This window comes from Peromyscus leucopus, chromosome 3 (assembly GCF_004664715.2).
Source record: "Peromyscus leucopus breed LL Stock chromosome 3, UCI_PerLeu_2.1, whole genome shotgun sequence".
NCBI classification, from domain to species: Eukaryota; Metazoa; Chordata; class Mammalia; order Rodentia; family Cricetidae; genus Peromyscus; species Peromyscus leucopus.
Window position 1 is genome coordinate 123827172 of NC_051065.1, and position 21283 is coordinate 123848454.

Sequence of the window (21283 nt, forward strand, 5' to 3'; positions counted from 1 at the left end):
ACTTACTAGACTACCAGTGCATTCCATTTTTAAAAACAAATCATTATAATCCAATGATTAATTTTCCACTGTTAAAAATCTCTTTCTACAGAGATTTTTGTGAACTCTAACCTTTTACAATTAGTCTTATGGGATCTGTAGCTACTTTCTACTATTTGTTAAGTTCTTTTTGTTGGACCTCTCCTTTAGGCAAATGTAAAGTATAACTTCAAATAAGTCTTTTCTTCATTCCTAAATTTATATTTTCTAGAAGTTTTCAAAATTCTTTTTTCCTTCTCCTCTTTCTTTTAAACCCAGAATTAGATATGCAAAAGGTTTATGCATCCAAAGTTTTTTTATGCTTCTAAGCACTTAGGCCAATCACAGTTTATTGCTCTTTTTTATTTTACTATTATGTGTTAATGAAAAATCCTCTGTGGGAAAGCATTTCTGCATACTAATTCTTCTATTCGGTTTTGTAATTGTGCTTACATTAAAAAAAAAAAAAAATGGAGACCAGTAAGATGGCTCAGCAGATGAAGATGCCTTCTACTAAGCCTGAGAATCTGAGTTTAATCCTTGGGGTCCACATAGTTGTGGGAGAGAAGCAATTCCTGTAGGTTTTCCTCTGACTCTTCCACACATGCTGTGGATATGCATGTGTGTACATGCATGCATGCGCACACGCACACACACACACACAGAGTAAAATGTAATAAAATTTTTTACAATAGTTGGTTACTTTGCCTAACTAATCTTGAACATTACCTCTCACCTTTGTTTGAAATGTTTACAACAATTAGCATTTGCAGTGTTTCTATAGTTTATATTTTAATATCAAATGCACCTTCAATTATTCTTACTGAGATTCATGCTTTTTGTTTCATCAGTTTTTCACTTTTTCGGTTTCTTTTTTACATCCCAGTGTTATCTTTACAGGCATTCATTTTTATCAGCACTATACATTTATTCATTGAAAAGGTCTGTAAATAAATAAATATAAATATGGCTCCATCTAAACTATATTAAATGTTGTGGTACAACATAAATACATGATAATCTCTTACTGCTTAGAGATTACCACCTACTTTTGTGCTGAAAATGACAAATTTGTTTCCAAGTTTCTATATCTTCTTGGTTAAATTCTGTTAAAATTAATATTTTAAAGAATTAATATTTCAAAACAAACACTTCATACTCTGTTCAAATAAAAAACTAAAATGAAACACATTTATAACAGACTTATTGATAAATTTCATATTGGAAGAAATCAGCTTTACACACAAACGCAATGTAGCTATGTCAACAGTGGTTACACAGGGAAGAGATCCATTGTTGAGTTCCCATTCCAAAGACACAACTCATTCTGGGGTATTTATTTTAAAAAGGCATTTTATCCCTCAGGACAAAGTCAACTTAGCAACTATGACACTTCTTGGGTTTTAATTCATGCTTAGGAAAGGGGAAAGTGAAAAAGAAAGAACAGAAGAAGTTGTCTTTAATTGAACTCCAATGAAAATCGATACTGTCTCACTGATATTGGCACCAGGCAAATTCAACACCAATAAATGAGAATGTACAGAAATAATAAAGCAATATAGGCAGGAGCAACTATGTGGGGATTCTGACTGACTAGGACTTCCATCAGGATCTGTCTTGTGTGTTGCTGTACTTTAACCTGCATCCCTATTTGGGCAACTATTTCAACTATTACTCCAAGTTGCGTAAGAAATGACATGAAAACATTATTCAGATAAGGAACACAAAATCTTTGGGTTGCTTTGGTAACTATGACTGCTACTCAACAGGAACAGAAAAAACAAAGTTCCTGCAATGTGCTTTGTGACTGACAGCTGACCTTTGATGGAGCACTTCATAAATGTGCCACAAGCTGGGAAGCTCTGAAATCTCTGTTGTCTTCCTACAGCGCTAGTCATCTTTTTGCTAACAGTGAGGACCAGTTTTGTTTTGAAGAGAAGTTAAAGATACTGTTAAATGAAAAGGTAAAATCTTTATGGTTTTATGTAAGTTAAGGCTACCTGACAAGGATAAGGAGTCAGGGTTAGGCGCAATTATGTGGGCAGCACTTGAGAACTGAGGAATCCAAGTTAGACCTCACAGCTCAATTAGCTGTTGTCCTTGTTTTCTCAATAATGCAAAACCTAAAATTTTCTATGAAATTCTACTGACTTAAATAAAGTCATAAAAATTACCTAGCAGAATCTGTAAATTAAATAGGAATATGTCTTATCTCAATATAATATGACTGTAGGCACCTGAGTATTTGTCAAAAGTAGACAATGATCTAAGGTTTATTATTTTTTTTTTGGCAAGAAAGATTCATTGTGAAATAAACAAACAACAAAAACATACACTTTATGCACAAATTAACAAGCCAAGCCTACCTTACAGCTATATATGTATATGTTTTTACATTTATAGTGATCCCTTTTTAGTGGGAAACCCATAGTAAGACCCTAAATTTGGAAAAAGTTTAAAAAAATTTGTGGTCATTAAATAAACACACCATTTCTTTCCTTCTAGTAATTTGCCCTTCTTTAACACACACACACACACACACACACACACACACACACACACAATCACACAGGAGCAGCACCAATATATCTACTCAACTTCAATTTTAAAAAAATTAAAGATACAATCAAAACTTGATTAAGTCAATGAATCATATCTTTGCCTCTTTCTTAGATTTACTTAATAAATGTCCACTGAAGAATTATAGTAAAAAAAACTAGCAATTAATGAGTTACTAATTAGAAAATAACTGCATAAAGAATATTTATGTAGCAGCAAAACAGTGTTAACATTCTGATGCACCTCATTTGTAATTTTCTGCAAGAAAAAGGACCATAATCTTGCCAGTTCCAGATTTTAAACTAAATTAAATTGAGCAAACTATGAGTATTTAAAAATAAATGAATTCTGCTTACAGAAGGTATCCTTATAAACACAAACCATATAGCAAATAAAATATGAAATAAATATCAATGAAAATATTGGAATCAACTTCGATGACTGACTTTGAAGTATAGGGAAAGATGATTTTACAACATATCTGTTTTACATTGTCTTGGATCTCTTTTATGCTGTGGAGGTAAAGCCAGCTAACTGAGATACATGTTTCATTTAAATTTCAAGTGAACTGTTGCCATTTGATTGCAGATCATCTGTGACTCAGATAAACCATAAATTGTTTGATTACACCAGGTTCAATGCATCATTTTATTCTTCTGAACTCTTTCTCCTCTTCAAAAATGATGGACTGTAATCTATATGTACATCTAATCTCCAGGAAGAAAACACCTGCTAGATCTCAGGCAGTGTCCTTGGTGTGGCTACAAAACCTTCAGCCCATATACTCATCCATGAGAGATGAAGACTAGGGGTAAGGAGGCTTGGTGAGACAATGGAGAGGAGCACACTGTGAGCTGGAATGTGGCTGCTCCTCAGGGAGGGCAATGTCCGGACTGAAAATGAGAAAGAAGGCAGTTAGCAAAATCATACTGGTAAACAACCACATACACTGTGATGGTCAGACAAATTATTGCACTATACATTTTAAACACATGAACAGAAACTTTGTGAAGAAAATTGTTTAAATTCAAAGCATGCCAAGAAAAATTCAGGTTTTAAAGCAGAGCATGGAAAAAGAAAAAAAGAAAAAGTAAAGAGAAACTTTGGGAACTGATACATGAACTTGTCCTTCAAGCCAAGTATTCAGTTTTTGCACAGTCTCCAACTCCTAGATCTCTGGGTTGGCAGTAAAGTGTCATTAGATCAGTACTTTTCAAACTTTATTATCTTGGTAAAGGAGACGTTGAGTTATCAGGGCCAGTAAGGGACTCTAGAGCCTGTATTTGCCATGTGCTCTCTGTGGTTCAGGTGGTGCTAGCCCAGAGACCAAGACATTAACATTTATAAGAATCTAGTTTACTATAGAGACTCAGAAAGATAATCCACTTGCTCGTGAAGTCTAGTTTGCTCTTAGGGTTTCTCCACTTTGGTTTGGTGGTATGAAAAAAAAAAAAAAAAACCTGATGACTTTTACGGCATTTTACATTTGTTAAGTGAATGATGTGGTCTTCTAACCAACAGGATACCTCTGAGTGCCTCCAGTTGTAATGAGCCTGGTCTCAGACTCTTCAATGTCTTGATGAATAATCTTGAAGAGTAAAGTAGTAAAATCATTAGATTTCCAAGGATAAAACTACAAAACATATTTGGGTCAATATCTTTTAAAACATGATTATCAACAGGGGGAGGGTACCATGGGTTTTTTTAAATTGGAAAACATGGTCTACTTCCCCATATATTATGAATTTTAGTATTGTAACTCATTTCTATTGGGAGTATTTGTTGCAACTATTCAAAGTTTATTATTTATACATTTAAATAATTTTAAAAGCAATATTATCAATGGATTAATTAAAAATCAGATTAAACAGATAATTTTGAAGCTTTGGTACTGAAATTGTCAATCATATGTATCTGTTGAACATTAGTATAAAATCATAATTTAGTAAATATTTAGCAAGAAGTTACTTCCTGAGCTCTTTGAACCACTGTAAATTTAGTTCAAAAGGAAACTGATGTCCTATACTGATTAGGATGACCAATGGTAAAAATTATTTTTCCTGTTTCTTTTTCTTTTTGGTGATGCTTGGGAAGAAACACAAGACTTCATACAGTTTAGGCAAGCAGTCTGTGACTAAGCCACAGCTCTAACCCATGTGTATAAATGTAGCAAATATAAAATGGTGGAACAAGGATCAAGAAGGTAGTGTACAGTTTAATCAATTAATGATAAAAGGAAAAAAATCAATGCTGGGTAAGATTATCCCTAACCTCCCCAATAGTCAATGGTTAAGGAATAACAGATTAACAATAGATCAGAGAGACTTTCCTTAGACCCTGTGGTTTTTTGTAAGTTAGAAATGATTTCTTTCTATGGAATTAAACATAAAGTACAGCATAAGTTACAGCAAGTAGTATTATGGTAGTTGCATTATGCAGGAAGGACCTTGTATGATGCAGTACTCTTCTTCCTAGAGTGTTTTTGCATGGCTAACTAAGGAGAGCATAGCCCAAGCAGTGGCTATAGTTCAGTTGGCTCAACATCTTGATGTGTCATTCATGATAACTTAAAATTATTTTCATCATTTAAAATTCCTTATAAAGTGAAAGTTGGACTATTTTACACGATAGTATCAGTATTTTAAGTTTGCATAAAATGTAGTAACATCGTGTACAATAAAACATATTCTTGACTGACAGGTTAATAAGTTGTTTTAACATAAACATTTGGCACATTATTACTTAAAGTATAACATGAATTCAGTTTCCATTTTGATTGCTAAATATCTTTAGAAGACTGCTTGTTATTCAACCTTTACTATAAGTAACTTTTCACTGGAAGAACATGGCAACAGAGAGCCTAGCAATTCATTACTAAGACATTTAAAGTATTAAGTTGGACATATCTTCAGGAAGTTTGAAATATCTTCAAAAAGGTTATTTGTAGTGATACATTGTTTTTCCCAATATATTGTGCACCCTAATAAAGCTTATCTGAGTATCAGAGGAAAAAGCCAGTCATTATATTAAACATAGAAGTCATGCAATGGTAGCACATGCCATTAATCCTAGCATTTGGGAGACAGAGATTCATCCAGATCTCTGTGAGTTCAAGGCCACATTGGGGAACAGAGCAAGGCATGGTGACACACACTGTTAATCCCAGCACTAACCATAGAGGTATGGACGTCTGTATAGACAGACAGGCAGCGATGTAGCTGGGTGGAGACAGGAAGTGAAATGCAGAACAGAAGAGTATAGGCTGGGTATACAGGAAGTAGGTCTCTTTGGCTGAGGATCTCCAAGTGGTAAGAATGTGGCTGGCTTCTTTCTGCTTTTCTAATATCCAGTTTTAACCCTAATATCTGGCTCCAAGTTTGTTATTAATAAGACCATTTAGTAATTCATCTTATAGTTATTATTTTTCTTTGTCTTTTTCCAGGTAAATACAACTTAGTAGATGTGAAGATATGATAAATATTACAAATTTTTATATATTTAAATATTATGTCCAAGGCTATAACATCATTTCCTATTGTATCATTATGTATAAAAATTTTTAATAACTTAGAATAGAATCAGCCTGCAAATAGTCCAAAAAATTGAATTGTATTTATTGAAACATGACATACTGTGCTCTTACCTTCTATTTAAATATTATTTTGTGGTGTTTTCCATTTTCATGACTTGTATAGATTGTGCATGAGACTCCAAATAAAAACTTTAATATCAAAAAACAAAGTATATAGATGTTGGGAATGTGGCATAAACCTGCAATTAAAGCTTTTTGAGAGGCCAGGGCAGGAGGATCACTTAAAGCCCAGGAGCTCATGTAATTCATGATAAGCCTAGACCACATAGCAAGACTATGTCTCAAAACAAAACAACAAAACTATATGTGGAAAAGTTCTACATTTTCAGTGTAAGAGCACTTTATTAAGAAACTAAGGAATTGAGAAATCATAATCCTTAAATACTAAGGAATTGAAAAATCATATACCTTAAATACTAAGGAATTGAGAAATCATATACCTTAAAAGTTATGTGAATACAACATGTTTACAGTCCTGAATTTAACTCCCAGAAGTAAAAAAACAGTTACAGTTACTAAGTATATACATATAAACTGGAGGGAAGCAAAAAACTTTTTTTTTTCAAAATGAGAAACAAAGAGAACATCTGATTTGAAATCACTCAATATTCCTAGAAATTTTTCTCATGTTTCACTGAATATCCACTTTCAATTCAAAGAAACTGAGTCAGCTAGGTAACTTACACAAAGTTTTCTTTGTTCTGCCAACTGTAGACAAAATGACTGGCTCCTTATCTAAGTGCAGTGATGCTCCATGGTGGACAGGAATGGGTGTTAAATACTTGGCTCAGTTGTTCTGTGTGCCTAACCCTGATTTCTTCATTTAGAAGAGTATAACAGCTGCTTAGCCTATAGGGGAATCACAGTAACTAACACATGTGAAGAACTTACCCTTGCCTGGTACCCAGTATGAGTTCTGATGCTGGTTGTGTATTGCCTTTCCTGCCTAGAAGGAGTAAGAGGACAGTGCAGTACTGACTCAGGTCCTCCTGTAGCAGAAGCCAGTCAGGACCCAAGCCACTCTGAAGAGGAGTCCTTCCAAATCTCTAGACATTAATCCTTTCTCTGTGTGTACTGTAGTGAGGAAGAGAAGAAGTCTGTTCTAGACATGCTACAACTACTTGAATAGAAACTAGGAATGTCTGAAATTCACTAAATTGCTTTTATTTCAGTAAATCACTCCCAGGGAGACAGGAAGCACCAACATTAAGTAACCTCAGAAGAGAAGGAATACATTTGCATTCCTGAGTCATGGAAATTTTTTAAAGCAGTAGTATGCCAACTCTGCTCAAGCAAACTGGATTGGCCACAAAATAAACAGATTTTGGTCAGGGATGATAGTGTACAGAAGTGTGAATTCTAACAGCAGACTGGGCAGACATGCCAGGCCCTTCATCCCTGAATTCCCCCAGTGTCTGTGCTTTTTACCTTATAAGTAAAGAAAGAACATAGCTAGCAGAAACAGCTTTCCAAGATTACACATATAGGGTGTAAGAGATAGGATCACAAGCCAAAAATCTGACTACAAAGCTCATCCACTCAGTTATGTAGTCAACATTTATGGGGCATCTGTACAGTGTTAGAACTACCCTGGAGCCCCAAATGAAGGAGGCTCCTTTGTAGAGTGTAGACTAGAGGTTCAGACTCCAGGTTCTCAGTCACTATACTATAGAATCTCTCTCTGATCAACTTGAACACTCATACTAATATTCATTACTTATATAATTGAAATTATCCAGAATTGGCTATTGTTATAAATGCCATCAACACATTAGTAAAGAACAGTTCTGAGAAGCTGGAGAGATGGCTCAGTAATTAAGAACATACGTTATTCTTGCAAAGGACCTGGGTTCAATTCCCAGCACCCACATAGTGTTTCACAACCATCTGTAACTCTACTTCCAAGAAATCCAGTGCCCTCTTCTAACCTTTCCAAGCACCAAGCATGCATGGTGCACATACATACATGCAAGCAAAACATTCACACATAAAATAAAATAAATACAAAAAATAAGGAATATTTCTGAGGTAAATGTATGATCAGTTTTCTAAGAGACATCAATCAGAAGACACTATTTACAATGTACTTTGGGGGGTGACAATGCAGCTCAATAGTAGATCCCTTAACATTGCATACGTAGACCCTAGGTTCAATCCACAATACTGGGGCCAGTGTTCCACTTACATAGGCAATAGAACACATTGCATTCTAGTTTTAGATGTATTGCTTCTGTATTGGCGGGTACCCAGTTACCCTAAGGCATGAACATGTATGTCTGCTACTGACAGCTACTCATCTCAAACACACACATGGACCCATGTTTGGGTTGGTCCTTGCTTGACACAAGACTTCTGGTAGGAGAACAAGAGATGCATTATGTATATTAATAAGCTTGGTACCAGCAGAAGCCAGGTAAGTGAGGATGAAAGACATTATGGAGATGAGGAGGTTCTGACAAGATGCTGCTAGGCTGGGGGAGTCACTAAGGATGTAACTAGTAATTGTTTTGGAGTGCTTTAAACTGGAATATGAACTGTCAGCAAACTCTCAAGTTCAATGTCTAGGGAGTCTACAAACATGCCTTTAAAACACTGCATTTCAGATAAAGGGAAAATAATCACGGCAATTTTTTTTTTTTAAATTCAGATTTGAATTTTTCTCCCTCTTTCCCCCTGCCCTGTTTTTTTAAAAATAGATTTTGGAGACAGTGTTATTCTGTATCACAAGCTGGCATTGAACTCAATATATAACTCATGCTAGTCTCAAACTCAGCATCTTATCACAGCATCCAAAGTACTGGGTAACAGGTACATACTATCACAAATTCAGTTTTAACAATGGGACTGAGTAGACAGAAAATGGAAACCCTTTTATAAAGTATCCTAGAATGGAATTAGATATTTTCCATGTCTATTTGCATATATTTTCACTGTTTGTTTGCCTGAGATGTATATTTGAAGGACAAAAAGATAAAAGTAGGCCAAATAGCTTAAAATTACAGGTTTGAGATTGGAGGCAATGAAACACTGGCATAACACAAGTGTTTGCTCACTAGGGGAAACGAAGCAGCCTTTATTCTACCAGCTAGTGGTTGATGACATAGCACTAACTCCTGTGCATGCTCATAGGGAATATGGATTTCAAGTAACAAGGGCATCATCATGTAGCCAATTCATGAAAAAACATGCAATAACATATAAAGATGCATAGGTAGTTATGGTCTTGGGAAGGGGAGCTGACATGCAGCTGGTGGGAAGAGGAAGGACCTGTGAATTTACCTGACAGTTGGGTAGTCTTGCCTCCCAGTTAGTTGTGAGCACTGTGGCGGTACGGAGGCAGCAGGCTGCTGACAATCTACAAGAAACTAATAAATTAGACATGTACACAAAGAGATGACATAAAGGTGTTAGCAACAGTAACTAAATCAGCTGCCTGAGATTTAGTGAGGAATGTGCACTCAGAAACATCTAGATTAAGTGTGGGTTTTTTGGGTGTGTTTTCCTTGACTAACGCCAATAGAAAAGACAGAATTTTTTTTAATTAAATACAATATTAGAAAAACTAATGGCATAAAAATAGTTGCAATAGTTTTTAAAGTACATTATGTCCTATGGCATTCATAGTTGGTGTTCTGATGTCTCTAAAGTCAGAGTCTATTGATATAAAAACAAATCTTCAACTTCTGAACTTGAACATGATGATTACTTGATTAGCACATAGATCTGCTGTTCTAAAATGGAATATATTTAGGTAACAGATTTTATTATCAGGGCATATAATAATATTGTCAAACTCACAGATATTTTGAAAAAGTCAAACAATACCTTATTAAGAGGATATTGAACAAGAAAGTTATCTTTACAGTTTTCAGAAAATTGATTGTATGTGTTGAAAATAATTCTTAGCAGAAATGTGGTTCATTATATAAGACAATTTGAGTAACTTGGGCTGATGAAGGAAGCCAACCTTACTAACCTTACTTTGTTTGGTTTTTATTACTTTAAAACCATATACTATAACTCATACTAGATTAACTACATGTTATAAGTTGTCATTGTGTTAATCATAAACTCCAAAAAGATAGGTCTAAGCCATCACAAATCAGTTTGCTCTCTAGCATTGGGTTTACAATATTAGAAATATACAAAAGGCTAGTGGGAAATGTATACATAATATTTTTTCAAAAAAGTCTGAAAAAAAAGCAAAAATGGAAGTTGGGTTTAAAATAATTCTTGAAGCATTTTCTTTGCTGAACGGTTTAGACATGTAGAAGATATTAAAGCCAAATCACCTAAAATTCTGGATTTACAGGGTTAAGACTCTATTCAAATTTATGTTTAAAAGCTCATATCTAAGTCATTGCTGTTCTAAAATCACTATATTCTATTTTATAACAAAATGTATCAGAATTTGGTATTTCTAGAATATCAAAATTCACAACAATGTTTTTAAGAAACATAAACTTTCTAATGAAATATAGAAAGCAACATGAAATAAGCTTGATTTGAGTTCTCTATAGCATCATTATTGAGGGGACTCTTACACAGTGATCTTTGTTGCAGCTTAACCATTTCTTATTAATAGGAATGAGGAAATCTGAATCTGTATTAACTGATATTTAGACTTATCATACTTGGACTTTTTTCTCTGATTTCTCAGAATTTGAGGTGTCCCCTTTTTATTGTTTTGTCCCTTTTAAGTTCGACCAGCTCCAATGGTGCTCTTTTGTAAAAACTCAAGGCTTTAGAAATTAACTCCTTTTCTATTTAAAAATCTCTGTCTGTTCATTTTGTCTCTTCCCAAAACTTTTCTATCTGTGTTATAATTTGGACAAATTCAGACAGCTAACTGAATTTTAATTGGGCTACCAGATATGCAATTTATAAGTTATAAACTAGGTACATACTTCCCTCCTTTAAATAAGTACAATGGATGAAAAAATGACCTGGACATGCACTCTGTAATCTTTACACTTTATATTGTCAGCAAGAGATAAATGAAACACTTCTAAAGCAGAGCATTAGCCTTTGTTGAATCAATTGGAGTATCAAAATTCTTACTTTTCAAATCTGTATATCAGAAATAATTTCTTTGCAATGCAATGATGGCTTATCATGCATTGAAAATACCCTTTCTGATAACAGTTAGGAAACAGATGATCAAGACTATAGAGACCCACAGAGGTTTCCTAGTGAGAACTTACTCAGGGTCCGAGAATCTGAGCTTGCTTTACCCAGCAGGGCTATATAAAGGGATGATTTGACCATGGGCATGGTTACCAGATGTTTGGAAGGGTTTACACTTGGCTGTGCAGTGTGCTTTGATGTAGCAAGGGAAAGGTCTTTTGCCTCTCTCCTTGGCATGTTATAAAAAGCCTGTTGAATAAATCTTCGAGGCCACTGGGTTTTGATCCAGGTCCTTCTGAAGCTATCCTGTGTTTCTGTCTTTAACTTATTTGCTATCTTTCTATCGAATATTTTCTTATACCTCTCTCCTCCTCATAGGAACCCTTTAAAAGGTGGGAGCTGGCCTCCCACACAAGACCACAATGCACTCCCTTAATAAGCTGCCTGATTTGGCAGCTCTTTACATTTATAGTGAACATTATGTTCTCTTTCCTTTTAAAGATTTATTTTTATTTCGTGTGCATGAGTGTTTGCCTACCCGTATGTATATGTATCATGTGCATACCTGGTAGCCACAGATGTCAGAAGAAGGTGCCAGATACCCTGGAACTGTAGTTACAAGCAGTTGTGAACCATGTGGGAAGAACTGAATCTAGGTTCTCTTCAAGATCAGCAAATTAAAAAACCACTGAGACATCTCTCCAGTCCTATATCTCTTTTAAAAATAAATTACTTTTCTAGGCATATGTCTTTAATTCTAGCACTTGGGAGGCAGAGGAAGGCAGATCTCTGGGTTCAATGTCAGCTTGTTCTACATAGTGAGTTCCAGACCAGCCAAGGCTATATAATGAGATTCTGTCTAAAATATACTAATAAGTAAATAAAAATAAGTATAGACATCACCTCCAGTTATTGTTAATATTTTACATTTTTAATCCTTTAACTAAGTGGGACTCTTAAGAGCAAAACCAACAGATTCCAAATGTAAAAACATGATGTGTTGATGTGAATTTAAAAAAGCTACATTTCTCTGATTCAGCTGTCTCTCAAGTCTCCCCTCTGAGTCCTCCTGGGTCCACATCTTTCTCATTATGCCACTTCAAGCCAAATTGAACCACAGTATTTTAGCATACACTCTGCAAAGCAAAGCAGGTGTGCTGGGAGATAGAAAAGGTCCCTCCTAGGCTTTAGTTCCTGATATCCCAGCTCTGACTATGATCTTCTAGGCCAGACAGACTCTTGAGGTAAGTGTAGCTGAATCTCACTATTTTTAAATCATGAAAGATGACTTGCATAGCAACCACAGCCAATGTCATTTATTAACCAAGGTAGTCTCAATTATTCAATATCAAATTACTAACTTTATGTTGGAGACTATTGGACAGTGGGGACAAAAACACAAAGAAGATAAAATCTCTGCTTGATTGAGAAAGACAAACACATTCAGTGAGCACTTACAGTAATGTGGCATGGAGATGGTAAGGAAGAGGAAGAGGCTACAACATCTGGAACTCACTCATTGCTTACCATGTGTCAGGCACTGTGTTCTCTGGCTACTCTTACATTTCTATCAGCTACTTCCAGAAAGTATCAGGGTTACATGGTGAAAGAATACCATCATACAATTGAGACTATGATCTGAAGAGAATCAAATACATCAAAAACACAAAGCAAGATACAGCATCCAAGAACAGGGATAATGTTTTGTGTTGTTATTTTTGGTTTGGTTTGCTTGATTGTTTGTTGTTTTGGTGGCTGAAAACAGATTTCCCTGGCAGAGAGGAAGAAGTTTTTGCTCTACAGCTCTCCCTCAAGCTTCTGCTACTTTTTAACGTTTTTGATGCAATTTAGAAAATTCATCAATATTCGAAAAGCCAGTGCCTTAGAGAGTCTAAAAACTCAGCGGTGGCTGCATGGGATAGGTGAGAGTGCCCTGAGTGGAACAAGTTGAAACACTAGGATTTTGCTCATCCCTCAGCCCACATGACAGCAGTGGTTGTGATATGGGATTACAGTCTGCCAGAATAAGGCTCTAGAAGAGGTTTCCTTGCTTACCAGATACTCCGTGAAAAGTACAGAGCAGTTCTCAATGGCACACAATCTCCTATAGCATGTTTTCAAAGTGGAAGATCTAATGCACCCTTGGCTCTTCAATACCTATCTCCTTCCCTCAGCACCATGAGCCATATCCAGTGCTGCTCAAGTTTCTGTGAAATCTATGTCCTCAATACCAAATCAAGCTCTTCCTATGAGACATGGTGGCAACTTCTCTCACTTTCCTCTCATATACCTTCCTCACCCTACTCTAGAGGACATGATCTAGTATAGGAACATCTTTCTAACCCTGAAGTGTCTGAAAATGAAATCATATGCAGTCAGGTATGGCAAGAGAAGAATAGCACAGCAGACCTGTCTCATCATAATTATCAAAATTCTATGAAAATAACAAAGTCTGTATGACATTTAAAGCAACCACATTCCACTGCTATTTCATGCCAATCATTTTTTGTTTATAGATGGTGCTAACAAGTCATGTTTCTTCTATTCCATGCCTATGGATATATGTTTACAATGCCAATGAAATGTGGATATATATCCATTATTAATATAATTAAGGATCTATATGTTTATAATTCCAATGAAATAGTTTATATAATTTATTTGTGGTTTGGAACTTGAATTCAGGGCCTTGTGTATGCTAGGCATGCATTCTACCACTGAGTTACAACTCCAGATCCTACTTTTTAATGTTTTATGTTTATCCCTAATGCATTTCACCCTTAATATATTAGTCCCTCTCCTATTTTTATGTATCAAGCCAAAAAAATATGGTAATTTGACTTTGATATCTTCATTTCATATTGGCAACAATAGGGCTAGGTAGAGACATATTTCATAAGTTTTGATGGATGATTTTTTACCCTTTCAACCAATTATGAATGCAAAAAAAGTATGACTAATTCTCTATTTGCCTTAAATTTTTTTAAACAGCTGGTTGTTTGTCAAGATTCAGACATACCACTTACCCTGGCTTTTACGCATGAGAATGAAGCTTAGTCTAGCAGAAGTCATTCTTAATGAACTAGCCTTTATCAGTCACCACTGCATACTGAGCAGATGAATCCATCCATTTCCCCAAATTTGCCAAAGATCAGGCTCAAGTTTGTGGATTGAATTTAGAAAACCATGTTTCTTCTGTATAAAAACTGTATTTCTACATTCTCTCTGGCGCATTTAGGTGTCTATACTATTGCTTCCACATTCTCTTTCTCTCTGGGCACCTCTTTATTTATGCTGCATATGCACATGACTTTTTGGTGTCTTTTTAAAAATTTAAAAATTTCATTTCACTGCTCTTCTTATTCCTTTCAAGACAGTAACTTGCTCTGTGGCCCAACTGGCCTCAATTCATGATTCACCTGTCTCAGTCTCTTGAAAGCTGGGATTATAGATATTGCCTCTACATCTGGCTTCTCTTTTCATGTCTTGAAAATAGTAACTCATATTTTCAAAAATAGGCATGCTAGAAAAATAGACAGGAGAAATGGAAGTTCATGATTCAATGAGCATACATGCCTCTTGGTAAGACACTTGGTTATCTTATATTGTTAAAATGGTATAATATTTTAAGACCATTTTAATAATAACTTTAATAAATACATCTGAACAAATCCTATCATAGAATGACATTGTTGCACTTTTCAAATAGATATAGTTTTGTACCAAAAATAATACGAACTTTCAGCAAATAGTCAATATTCAGTAACAGAGGACTAAATAATACTATAAAAACAAGAATATTTATGAGATCTACTTGATAAAAAGTTGATAGAGTTATGGATTGTTTTGAAAGCATAGAGACAACCTCTTTTGTTTTCTTTTTTCTGCAAACCTAGACCTGATTTTGGTTGACAGAAAAAAACACACACACAGAACAAAAGTAGAAAAACAAGAAAGATGAGACATAATAACTTGCAATGTTTAGAAAATGCTCTATAGACACAAACATGAACTAAATACCTTGCATACAAGGACCTCTGATCTTTATAAAAAGTCAATCAAATAGTTTTTATTTCTTTTTATTTAACTTTTGAAACAGGGTCCCACGATGGTCTTAAGCTGGTATTTTTCTGTCTCATCCTTCCAAGTAATATGATTACAAGTATGCACCACCACACTGAAATAGATTTAATTTTATTTAGAATAAAGAAATAAGGCTTAGAAAGGTAGAGGAGTTTATGCCTGGTCACTTTCTGTGACTTTTATAAAGAACAAAAGGGTTTTGTTTTGTTTTGTTTTGTTTTAGGGCCTGTCTCAGTTAGCATTTCTATTGCTATTATAAAAGACCATGGCCAAAAACAAACTTGGGGAGGAAAGGGTTTATTTCACCTTACATCATGTAATCCATCATCCAAGGCAGTCAGGGAAGGAACCTGGATACAGGAGTCCATGCAAAGGCCATGCAATAGTGGCTTTCTGGCTTGTTCTCCATGGCTTCCTTATGTAGCCTATTTTCTAATACACCCTAGGACCACCTACCCAGGAGTGGTATCATACACCATGAGATGAACCTTCCCATCACTAATTAAGAAAATGTCACAAAGGCTTGCCCACAGGCCAATCTATTAGGAACATTTTCTCAATTAAGCTTCCATCTTCCCAAATGACTCTAACCTATGTCAAGTTGACATAAAACTAATCAGCACAGGGCCCAAGTAAGTGACAGAGCTAAAACTTAAGCCCAAGCTTCTGATTGTCTACACATGTTCTTTCAGTGTAATGCCCCATGGAGCCTGCTGTGGCATGAATTGTGTCCTCCCAAAGTTAAAGCCTTAACCCAACACCTTCAAATAGGGTTGTTTTGGAGATGAGACCTTCAGAGGGTCAGTTAAAATTATGCTAGTTGAGTTTTGTTCTACTTCCATCTGATGCATATCCTTGTGCAGGGAAGAGATCAAAGATACACAAGAATATGTATAACTCAGAGGACCAAATGAGGATGCAGTAGGCATCTACTGTAGGCACCTTGACCTTGAATTTGAGTATTTTGTGTGGAAAATTAAATAAATACAATTTGTTGTTTAAGTTAGTTGCTTGCTCTGTGGTATATTGTAACTATAGCCCCAAAACTAAAACTGCTATGGGATGTCTTTCTATATGCTATGAATATGTGTGGTTCCCTTTGGATAATAAATAAAGCTGTTTTGGCCTATGGCAAGAAAGCTTACATCCAGGTGAGAAATTCAAGAGAGCCCAAAATTCAAATTTTGTTTCTCTCAAAAACAAAGAGAAGGGCAGAGTGGAGAGAGCCACTAGCCACCAAAGGAGCAACAAGATGCCAGCAGACTGGCAATGCCATGGCCACGTGGCAACATATAGATTAATAGGAATAATTTAATATTAAAGAGCTAGCTAGCCAGAAGCTTGAGCCATAGGACATACAGTTTGTAAATAATATAAGCCTCTATGTGTTTACTTGGGACTGAGCAGTTGCAGGTCCAGGTGGGATATAGGAAAACTTCCGTCTACATAAAACATAGCCTTTGTTTTATGTGTTCTAAAGTAGATGCAATGGAAACACCCACTTTCTGCCAAGAGTACTTCTTCAGTCCAAAAAAACTCCAAACAGCATATATATGTATATGTGTGTATGTGTATATGTATATGCATATATTAGAAGCAAAATCTACCAAATAAGTATTATTGGGGATAGTTAAACTGATGACAAGATGTGACATGTGCGTAATTATATTACTAAGTATAAATCTGGGTGATAATTGCATTACTAAAAAATAAACTTCTATACACTGTACATGAAGATAAGAAAACTGAATCATTATAGCCACTGCTTATAAGCACAGGAGTTTGCTGTTGTGGATAACAGCACAAAAACACTCTCCATGTAATCATCACAGACAATCTTCCGGACACATTCAGGTCCTCAGGGATGATCATATAGGCCTGCTATGACAGACAATGAGCATTCTATAAAGTATTTCCTGCCTCTAGCCAGTGAAGCTTCTGCCACCATTTCCTGGCAGTCTCTTTATACTGCCTTCTCTCTCTTATGATGCTCAAGTCTCCTTTTCTGCCTGGTATTCAGAGTCTATCAGAAAGAACTAGGCATTTGTTGTGGTTTGGATGACAAAGTATCCCATGAGCTTACATATTTAATCCCTTGGTCCTGCATTTGTGGTGCTTCTTGTGGGCAGGTTTTAAAATTTTATAGCTTAACCCTACTTCTTGTTGGCTCTCTCTGCTTCCTATGTTCTATTGAAATGTGATCAGCAAACTTCCTGATCCAGGCACCTCCTGCCATGCCTTCCTTATCATTGTGGACTCTCCCTTTGGAATTGTAAACCAAAAAAACCTCTTCTATACGTTGCTTATGGTCATGGAATTGTATCACGAAAACATAAAAATAACTAATACAGTATGCATTTATCTCTGGTGGGCCAAAGGTTAAACCTAGTTCTCAAACACATTAAGCCTGGATTCCACTATGGAGCCATGCACTTAAAGAGAAATTGTGTTTGGCTTCATGCTATATGGACCAGTCACGAGGTGGCAAAAGAAGTAATTTGACTATTCTGAGTTTCAAATTTTAAGCCTTATTTACTAGATAAGTGGAGACATCAAACAATAATCTTGCAGGATTCCCATGAAGATCAGGTGAAAAAAATGTTTGTGAAAATGTACAACCCAGAGCCCAATGATTAGACAACAGGACAAAGGAAAGGAAGATCTGGCCATGACTGAGATTTTCCACTGCAAGAAATAAGTAAAGGGAGTAGCCATGGTGAAGCAAGAAAGGTAAAAATAAACACTTAAAGAATCTATTTAAAATGTCGTGCATATTTTTTAATTCTAAAATCAGGGATTCTAGAGAAAATACCATTAAAATTCTTCAAAGGAAAAAAAAATACTCCAATAACATGGTGACAAAACATTGAAAAGGACTGTCAAGCTGAGAAGTTGACTGATGATGACCCTAGTTGAGATGTCTGTTCTTGGCTATATTTTCAAAAGCATCAAGTCATTCTTCAGTCTCCTGGAAATTGTCAAATTTGTCTGGAGTTTTTACTACTTTCCAGCTATATCTGTCTATTCATGAAAACTTAAAAAGCTACCTATAAACTTCAGCCTTTGAATTTGTTAATTAAAAAAAAAATCTATTTCCAAAAGCCTTTGCTCCTATTTTTATGTCCATCTGAAATGTTCCTTCTCTCTCAGACTGTTCAGAGCCATCCAGTTTGTGACAGCATTCCAGCATCCCAGAAGGGAATGTCTGACTTCTTCAAACTCCATCGTCATTTGCCTCCATCAGCCTTTGTTGGCAACTTTTGTTGAAGAATGTCTTCCAGCCAAAGGAAGTAACTGCCTTAAGGTTACTTATTTCCCCACAGTAGTTTACAATGTGATGCAAAATATTTACTAGTGTACTGACTCCACTTCCTTTAAAGGATCTGTAAATTTTTTCTTTATGAGTACTTTGTAAATGTTTGACAGATCCACTTGAGGAAGAAAGAGTTTGTGAATCAAGCATTCCTGCCATCAAAATATGTTTGTAACAAAAGGAATAAGAAAGAGGGAATAGTAATAATAAATATCTTGAAGTTAATGTAGTAATATTAATTTTTCTTTTGATAATTGTAAACAAGTCAGGAAAACAATTTTTAAATTATCATTTAAGATGTATCAATAACAATACTAAATTATTCCTCACTAAATCCACAAAGTTATTAATAGTGTGTTCATGAACTAACAGAAAGAAGCATCAAGTACACTACTTAAGTAGTCTTAAGGACTCCCAAGTACACCAACTGAAATAACAGGCAAGCATGAAAAACTTGAGATAGATATATTATAGAAGGGAAAATAAGAGGGTGTGATAGAAACACATAAATACTAATTGTAGTCAGTAAAATGTTTTCAAAAATTCAGTAATGAGTTAATGGTATATCAACACTAATAAAAACAGGTAGCTATGACCATTTGCTATTTTATAATCAAACACATAGAGTTGGCTATCTCATCCCTTTTTGTCAATTATATCACATATCCTAGAAACACTTTAGTTTCTATGAAAGTAGCCACTGATAAAATGATAGCATAATTTCCAACTTCTCTGGGGTATAATCTGCTAATTTATAGCACCAGACACTCAGTGTTCAAGACAGCAAACTCCATTATATCATTATGTCCTTGATAGTCTGAAAGTTATTATGCATTAAAATTCTTCAAAGGACAAAAACTACAGAACTGTTGAAATATCCAGGCAAAGTAACAAACCTTTAAAAAGCATCTGGTTCTGCCTTCTCTAAATGACAACAGCATACAAGCTTATCATACTCTGGTAAGTATTAAAACTGTTTGCTAAGTATAGAAGATTTTTTTTTGTTTACAGATTAGACAAAAACTTTCATGAGACTTGCCATATGGCTAGTCAATAAAACAAACAATGTTTATAGAAAAATCCATGCAAATCTTACAAAAGAGAAATAAACAAATTGTCTGCACCTTTTTGCTTCTGAACAATTTAGGAATAAATCATGAGCATGACAGAAATAGATGATAAAGGGAGAGAGAGTAATTATTTACAGTGGCACCAAGAGGTAAAAGTACAGTGTTGCCAGATTCTCATACCAATTAAACACCTTTTTAAACATGACCCTTTGTTTAGAAATAACTTTCTCAAGAGCAATGCAAGCTAGCACAGTTAACTCAAGATAATAAGGCAGTTAATTCTTGGTAAGCAAAGTTATTTAGCATGTATCAAATCCAGATAATCATTTCATGTCTTAATTCATCATCAATGACACAGAGAGAAATAAGTTAAACAAATTATACCCAGAAGTTCACTAAAAAGTTCAGTTATAAAGATAGATATCAGATGAGGAAAAATTCATGAGATACCACTCAATGAAATGTGTTTGATTTTCTTATTTAATAATTTTCTTCTCTTTTAAATCATTGCACTGGAGAACGTTCTGAGAAGTTTCGAATCCTCTTCTGCAATTCAATGTATCTCAAAATTAAAGACTTTCCCAATATCAGCTGTTTCTTGGTTTGGTTTGTTGTGGTGTTCTTTTGTTCTGTTTTTCTTTTTCTTATATTAAGAAAGGAATTCTTATAATGTGTAATACACACTATCAGGCAAACAATAATCCAAACTAAATTAAGTGTTTCCAAATGTCCTAACACTTAAACTAAATCAAAATTTATAGGAACAGCAATATGTTTAAAAAGCATTTTTAAAAATCCAATTTTTACATATATTTTAAAAAAGATTTGCAATGATAATCTTCTTGATGTAAAACTATTGATCTGTGGAAATTTAAGTCAGGCAAAGATAGTCAGGAATAATCTATTAAGGGAAATATGGTTCACCTACATGTTTATAACAAACTTACCTCTTTTTGCTTTTGATGTCAAGTAGTGCATAAAAGAGAAAAAAATTATGTTTAACTGATTCTAATTTTATTATGTATGGCTTACTCCATAAATACCTACCCAGAGTAAAGATCAGTACTGTTTTTAAAAGTATCCTATGAATGGAGATAAAGAACAGACTGCTCAAACTGCCAAAAACAGGTATACAAGATGAATTAAACAGTGTACTCACTGGGTACCTGTACCAAGGATCTGGGTAATGCAGGACCAGAAAAAAAAAATGGTACATGTTCCTATTCTATATATATAATTTCAATCCTTATGACCAGTTTGGTCATAGACTGAGTTTATATTAGTAGTAAGACATAATCTTAAATGGGATTAAAAACTAGGGATCAGTTTAGATTTAAAAACTGGAAAATGGTGAACAACAGAGCAGCAGACAAGTCTTTAGAGTGAGAAAAGCCCCTTCCAACTAAAAAAACTAACAAAATCCCTTCAGTTTTTACATCCACTAAAAGTGAATTCAGTTAAAATGGCAGTCTAGGTCACTACCTTACAAAATATATTTTACATAAATATTTAAATGAAAAA

At 34.9% G+C, this 21283-nt stretch overlaps 1 protein-coding gene across 6 annotated transcripts in view; it reads right to left on the bottom strand.

The window, feature by feature from the left end:
* Nucleotides 1-378: 378 nt before the first annotated feature.
* Nucleotides 379-21283, bottom strand: part of Bicd1 (BICD cargo adaptor 1) — a 188755-nt gene continuing 167850 nt past the window's right edge. Inside the window, exons 8-10 of one of the 6 annotated variants that reach the window (XM_028892396.2) lie at nt 20710-20718; nt 9449-9524; nt 3386-3470 (exon numbers count right to left, since the gene is read on the bottom strand). In XM_028892396.2, the coding sequence (XP_028748229.1) occupies nt 9477-9524; nt 20710-20718 (57 nt within the window). In that variant the 3' untranslated portion in view covers nt 3386-3470; nt 9449-9476. Of the gene's footprint in view, nt 3471-9448; nt 9535-20709; nt 20719-21283 lie in introns of all 6 variants that reach the window. The other 5 variants (XM_028892395.2, XM_028892392.2, XM_028892397.2 and 2 more) reach the window with 5 other exon arrangements.